Genomic DNA, 7,229 nt, shown 5'->3' on the forward strand with positions numbered 1-7,229 from the left:
CACTCTACCACTGAGTCACCTTCCCAGCCCTGCAATTTAAAAAAAAAATTTTTTTTGTTGGTCATGGGGCTTGAACTCTGGGCCTGAGCACTGTCCCTCAGCTCTTCAGCTCAAGGCTAGCACCCTAACACTTGAGCCACAGCCCCATTTCCAGCTTTTTTATGTGGTACTGAGGAATCAAACCAAGGGCCTCATGCATCTGAGGCAAGTACTCTAACTCTGAGCCACCTTCCCAGCCTCCAGACAAAATGCAATGTTTTTCACCCACCCATCACTGGTGAAATTATAAGTAGTGTCTATCTCTTCATCACCCTTCAGACAGAAGACATCAGACTGTTTGCTGATTGCAATTTATTATGTCAGTAGCACAGAGACCAAGTATTATTTTAACAGGAACTACGTCTACACAGAAGTGGGCAATCATCCATGCCATTTTTTTTTTTTTTGGATCTGTGCATGCTTTTAATGATCTTTTTGTAGTTTTTTGATCATCTTCTTATGCCGTTCAATTTGCTTCTGCAGACGTTCAATCTCTTGCTTATGCTCCTCAATCTCATTTTCATGGTGTTTCCTCAAGGCAGCCAATTGCTCTTTAGTCTTCTCTCTACAAAGACATGGTGGCTTGGGGTTTATTTCCAGTCCTCCATCCCTAAAAGATCTCTAAGCATACCCTGAAGTAGCCAAGGCAAGTAACTGGCATCTCAATCCCATGAGTCCTGCTGGCCATCCCCTTCTATCGTCTAGCCCACCAGTGAAACAATCCCTCCTGTTTTTTCCTTTTTTTTTTTTTTTTTGGTATTGGAATTTGAACTTAGAAGCTTGTATTTGCTAGGTAAGTGCTGTACTGTTTTGGGTCCGGTCGTGGGGCCTGAACTCTGTCCCTCAGCTCTTCAGCTCAAGGCTAACGCTCTACCACTTGAGCCACAGCGCCATTTCCGGCTTTTTTTTTCTTTTTGCTTATGTGGTGCTGAGGAATCGAACCCAGGGCCTCATGCATGCAAGGCAAGTGCTCTACCACTGAGCCACCTTCCCAGCCCAGTGCTATACTGTTTGAGCTATACATCTAGTTCAGAATCCTCTATTAAAAGTATCCATCTTCTGTTTTTTTTTTTTTCTTTTAGGTGCCAGTCATGGGGCTTGAACTCAGGGATTAGGAACTGTCCCTGAACTTGTTTTGCTCAAGTCTAGAGCTTTACCACTTGAGCTACGACTCCACTTCTGCCTTTTTGGTGATTAATCTCAGTGACTTTCCTGCCTGGGGTGTCTAAACCTCGAAAACCTCAGCCTCCTGAATAGCTAGGATTAGTGGTGTGAGCCACTGTTGCCTGGCTTTCTTTTTTCTTTTTTCACAGGCAGAGAAAGGAGATTTATTATGTGACAGACATGGGAAGACAGCACTTTATTTTATTTATTTAATTTTTTGAGGGGTACGGTTGTGGGGTCTGAACTCTGGGCCTAGGTACTGTCCCTCAGCTCTTCAGCTCAAGGCTAGTGCTCTACCACTTGAGTCACAGCACCACTTTCTGGCTTTTTCTGCTTATGTGGTGCTGAGGAATTGAACCCAGGGACTCATGCATGCAAGGCAAGCACTCTACCACTGAGCCACCTTCCGAGCCCCCAGAGCATTAAAAACAAAACAAAACAAAACAAACTTGGTGCAGCCCTAGGGCTTAAACTCAGGGCCTGGACACTGTCCCTGAGCTTTTTTGCTCAAGCACCACTTGAGCCACAGCTCTGCTTCCAGCTTTTTTGGTGATTAACTAGAGGTAAGTCTCAAGGACTTTCCTGCCCAGGCTCGTTTGGAAGTGTGACCCTCAGATCTCAGCTTCCTGAGTAGCTAACTAAGTGTATCAATTATGAGCTCTTCTTTTCAGATTCTTCTTCAAAGTAGAGAAGCCCAGCAAAGTATATTAGTCTCCATACTTTATCAGAGGAATACACTTAAGAAAAATAAAAACAAGCTGGGTGCTGGTGGCTCACGCCTGTAATCCTAGCTACTCAGGAGGCTGAGATCTGAGGATCAAGGTTGAAAGCCAGCCTTATCTCCAATAAACCACCAGAAAACCAGAAATGGCGCTGTGGCTCAAGTGGTAGAGTGCTTGCCTTGAGCTGAAGAGCTGAGGGACATGAGTTCAAGCCCCATATCCAGCAAAAAGCAAAAACAAACAAACAAACAAAAAAAAACAGAGCAGAAGGATAAAGAGATGTGATTAAATAACAAATATCTGTCTCCTACTCCAATTTGCCCAGGTCTTTCTTTGGCTAGAGAAATACATAATCCACTGTGTCGTCTAAAGTAGGTTCCCTTGCATGTGCATTATCACACAGTCACAATGTGTAGGTCAGGTCAACCTTGAACTAAAGTTCTTCAGCTTCAGTCAGCTTCCTTAGTGCTGGAATTAGAGACCTGTGCCATTACCATGCTAAGCTTCTGATAATAAAGGTCTTTTTTTCCCCCCCAGTGCTGTGGATGGCACACAGGGTCCTGTGCATGCACGGTCCTGTGCATGCATGCTAGGCAAACACGCTATCACTAAGCTACACTTGCAGCAGCACCCCATGATAATTCTTAAGAAGATGCACACGCCAAAGGTGAAGCAGAAACAAGATTAGTTTCTTGCTGCTCCCTAGAGTGGGTAGGAGTCAGTTAAAGATAATTCATGACTGAGAATGGTTGCAAGACAGGCCCAGGCCACTCCCAGCTCCTAAACAGAAGAGAGCAATGTACAAGTCCAGGATTTGGGCTGGTTCCAGTAGGGGAAAAGTCTCCAGCACGGTGGAGTCTAACCCTGAGCAGATACTAGCAGCTCCTAGGACACACTCTCGCCGGCATTTGGGAGGTCTACCGATGGTCTTCGCGTCTGAAGAGTCAGGAAATGAGTGTGAGTTTGCGAATCAAAGGCATGTGTGGGAGGAATAAGGGAATAGTCGGTGGGTAAGGGCGGGGGGCGGTCAGGCTCAAGATGTATACAAGTATTGGAGGGTACCGTGTAGTCTCAAGGAATCTGGGGGAGTTTTTCAGGAGTGGGGGGGATTGCCACAGCGAGGAGGCATGGGCTGGGAGTCCTGGTGACCAACACTGAAAATAGCTTGGGTTGGGAGAGCCGGTATTGTTGAGCAAGGAAATGGGAGCATCCTGTAAGAACTATATTTGGTAATAGTCGGGTCTCAATGGTGGAGATCTAATGGGCTCAGGGCCTGTTAGTCCTGCTGGTGGGACCCGGGGGGAGGGAAGGAGGGAATCCCAAGGAACCTGGTAGGGGCTAGGGGCGGGTGGGGCGACTGAAAGCTTAAGGAGGCTTGGCTGGGCGGTCAGGGGCTGGGCAGCCGAGCTGGTGGGCCTCACCGGAAGTATCGATCCTCTTCAGCTTTCTCTCTCATTCCGAAGGCCCCACCACCTTCCCGGATGGCGCCTGCGCTCCGGTCATGATCATCCGACTGAGAGAGAGAGAGCGGGCAGTTAGGACATTGGTACTAGTGCAGAAGGGAAGGTTAAAAAAAAGAAGCGTTCCGGGATGGGGCGATGGATACAATGGCAGAGTACCTGGTCGGAACTGAAGCTTCGGGTTTGCACGGCCCTCCATCCCCAGACGCCGAGCCGCGCTCGAGCCACCAACGCCGAGCCAGCCATCGTGACTAACGCACCTCTCCTGGCTCTCAGCGTGGCCGCTTCTGTGTGCGCGCTCACACCCAGGATGGCTAAGCAGCCAATCTGTTCGGCGTTGGGGCTGTGATGGACGTGGGAGCGACGAATCCGGGCAGAGAGGAGGCGGGGTTTCTGCAGGCATCAGCGAATCGTGAGGGAGGCGGGGCTATTCTTAGCCAACTGCTCCCAAGGGTTTGAGTGTCTGTGGACGGGGAAATACTGATAGGGAAGGTAAGAGGAGACGAGCCTGCGTTGGAAACCGGCCTTTCCCTGCGCGCCACCCAGGAGAAAGAGGCGTGGCCACGTCCACCCTAACCTCCAGGGGACCTTGATGTTACAAACTCAAGGGACCTATACCTCAAACAAACAAAAACCTTAAAGGAGGCGACCCTTCTAGCATCTATACACTAGGAAATGAGAGTTGGGGAAACTATGTTGGTGGACATGTCCGGGATCCCCGGGCTGCAGCGGGCCCACACTTAAACATATAAACTCATCTGTGAGCAGATGTCAAGGTCCTTGCGTTGCATTGACATTTCAGTCTCAAATCTCACCTTACATTCCACCTGAGACATCTTTCCTGACCTTCTCAGTCCTTCTGTCACCTACTGTTTCTCCCTCTTCTGTGCTCTCTGTCTCTCTCCACATTTCACCTTAAGAAGTCATCAAGCCGGGCGCTGGTGGCTCACGCCTGTAATCCTAGCTACTCAGGAGGCTGAGATCTGAGGATCGCAGTTCAAAGCCAGCCCAGGCAGGAAAGTCTGTGAGACTCTTATCTCCAATAAACCATGAGAAAACTGGAAGTGGCGCTGTGGCTCAAGTGATAGAGTGCTAGCCTTGAGTTGAAGAGCTGAGGGACAGCACCCAAGTCCAGTTCAAGCCCCATGACCAACAAAACAAAACAAACCACAGAAGTTATCAAGACCTTTTTATAAGTAAGCTAATATTTGTGAGCTATCATAGTATGTTATCGGACGGACTTGGTAACAGAGCTTTTAGTCATATGGTACAATGGAATGGAAGAGATATCTAGGAGTTTAAGGAAGATCTCACTTCTTCACCCATCTAATAAATGATTTTACTTTCATGAAATCTACAGCCCTTGCCTGTGTCATTTTCTCTCTTCAGGCCCAGGGTTTTTGTTTTCCCTATAGATGGGATGGTTTAGTTATTTTACTCATTATAAAAATACCTTATCCGGCTGGTAGAGTGCTTGCCTTGCATGCATGAGGCCCTGGGTTCGATTCCTCAGCACCACATAAGCAGAAAAAGCCAGAAGTGGGGCTGAGGCTCAAGTGGTAGAACACTAGCCTTCAGCTGAGGGAGAGTGCCCAGGCCCAGAGTTCAAGACCCATAACCGACAAAAAAACAAAAAAACAAAAAAAACTTCTCTTAGCTGGGCGCCAGTGGCTCACACATGTAATCCTAGGTACTCAGGAGGCTGAGATCTGAGGATCGTGGTCCAAAGCCAGCCCAGACAGAAAAGTCCGTGAGACTGTTATCTCCAATAAACCACTAGAAAGCTGGAAGTGGCTCTGTGGGTCAAGCAGTAAAGTGTTGGCCTTGAGCTGAAGAGCACAGGGACAGCGCCCAAGCCCAGAGTTCAAGCCCCATGACCGACCAAAAAAAAGCAAAAACAAAAACAAAATATCTTCTCTTGCAGGGTGTCAGTGGCTCATGTCTGTAATCATCCTAGCTACTCAGGAGGCTGAGATCTGAGGATCCAGGTTCAAAGCCCACCTGGGCAGGAAAGTCTGCAAGACTCTTATCTCCAATAAAACACCAGAAAACCTTAAGTGTCACTGTGGCTCAAGTGGTAGAGTGCTAGCCTTGAGCTGAAGAGCTGAGGGACAGCCCCAGGCCCAGAGTTTAAGCCCCACAACTGACAAAAAAAAAAAAAAATCTTTCTCTTGGGCTGGGAAGGTGGCTCAGTGGTAGATTCCTTGCCTTGCATATATGAGGCCCTGGGTTTGATTCCTCAGCACCACATAAGCAGAAAAAGCCCAAAATGGTGCTGTGGCTCAAGTGGTAGAGCGCTAGCCTTGAGCTGAAGAACTGAGGGACAGTGTCCAGGCCCAGAGTTCAGACACCATGAACTACCCCCCCCCCAAAAAAAAAACCCACCTCAGTTTTCTAGAAATGAGAACTGATTTTTGTTGATCATCTTTTTGGCTAGAAAAATGCCAGTCATAGTTTGTATAACTTAGAGGAATATCTGTTGATATTCTGTTTGAATATCTGTTTGCAGGTATTGGCTATAGAAAACTTGGAAAAACACAAAAGCAGAAAGATGAATATGATAATCTCATAAAACCATTATTGAGTTACACTTTGGTGTGATTTTAGGTGATCTTTACATGTTCCCATTTAGAAACCATTTTGAATGCTCAGATACTTTGCTTGCTAATCATCTCCTAGGTTGAGTATCCAGGAGAAGATAATTTCTCACTTTTTAAAGTTTTAGCAAGGAATTATTTTAGAAATGGAAAAAGAGAGATGTGTCCTGTTTCCTATAAAAGAAATGGGAGTTAGACTTACAGAAATTAGCTTTCATTAATTACATACAGGGAAATTTCACTGTTACATTTCCATACATGTGTACAATAAACTCTAACTTCTTCCATCAGTCCCAATGAAAGTTCTTGCTGAAATTGTGCAAAAGCTCTATGTAGGTATAAAAAATAAATAATGAAGCCGGGTGCTGGTGGCTCATGCCTGTAATCCTAGCTACTGAGGAGGCTGAGATCTGAGGATCATGGTTCAAAGCTAGCCCCGGCAGAAAAGTCTGTGAGACTCTTATCTCCAATTAACCACTAAAAACCAGAAGTAATGCTGTGGCTCAAGCGGTAGAGCTTGCTTTGTGCTGAACAGCTGAGGGACAGCGCCCAAGCCCAGAGTTCAAGCCCCACAATCGACAAAAAATAAAACAAAAAAACGAATAAAAAAGTGAAAATGTTGGTGAGCATGTGGGGAAATTGTAGTCCTCATACACTGCTGGTGGGGATGGACCAGTTGTTGTGGGAAAAAAGCTTGGTGATTGCTCACAAAAATTAAATATAGAATTATCATATAACTGAGTGGGGTGCCGGTGGCTCATGCCTGTAATCCTACTCAGGAGGATGAGATCTGAGGATCATGGTTAAAAGCCAGCCCCAGCAGGAAAGTCGGAGACTCTTATCTACAATAAAACACCAGAAAACCAGAAGTGGTGCTGTGGCTCAAGTAGTAGAGTGCTAGCCTTGAGCTGAAGAGCTGAGGGACAAGCATGCAGGCCCAGAGTTCAAGCCTCATGACCAATAAAAGAGAGAGAGAGAGAGAAAGAGAGAGAGAGAGAGAAGAAGAAGAAGAAGAAGAAGAAGAAGAAGAAGAAGAGCATTATCACAGAACTCAGCAATTCTACTTTTTTTTTTTTTTTGGTCCTAGAGCTTGAACTCTGGGCTGGGCCTGGGAGCTCTCTCTCAGCTCTTCAGCTTAATGCTAGCACTCTACCACTTGAGCCACAGTGCCACTTCTGGTTTTCTGATGGCTTATTGAAGATAAGAGTCTCCTGGACTTTCCTGCCTGGTTGGCTTTGAACCACAAT

At 46.6% G+C, this 7,229-nt stretch overlaps 1 protein-coding gene across 1 annotated transcript; it reads right to left on the bottom strand.

Moving 5' to 3' along the window:
- Positions 1-336: 336 nt before the first annotated feature.
- Atp5if1 (ATP synthase inhibitory factor subunit 1) lies at positions 337-3,680 on the bottom strand. Its single transcript, XM_070037498.1, has 3 exons — positions 3,545-3,680; positions 3,347-3,438; positions 337-604 (listed from the first exon to the last, which is right to left on the bottom strand). The coding sequence occupies exons 1-3, from the start codon at positions 3,629-3,631 to the stop codon at positions 463-465; spliced, it is 321 nt and encodes a 106-aa protein (XP_069893599.1). The 5' UTR covers positions 3,632-3,680; the 3' UTR covers positions 337-462.
- Between the last annotated feature and the right edge of the window lie 3,549 nt (positions 3,681-7,229).

This window comes from Dipodomys merriami, unplaced genomic scaffold (assembly GCF_024711535.1).
Source record: "Dipodomys merriami isolate MVZ:Mamm:240054 unplaced genomic scaffold, mDipMer1.0.p SCAF_28, whole genome shotgun sequence".
Lineage (NCBI taxonomy): Eukaryota > Metazoa > Chordata > Mammalia > Rodentia > Heteromyidae > Dipodomys > Dipodomys merriami.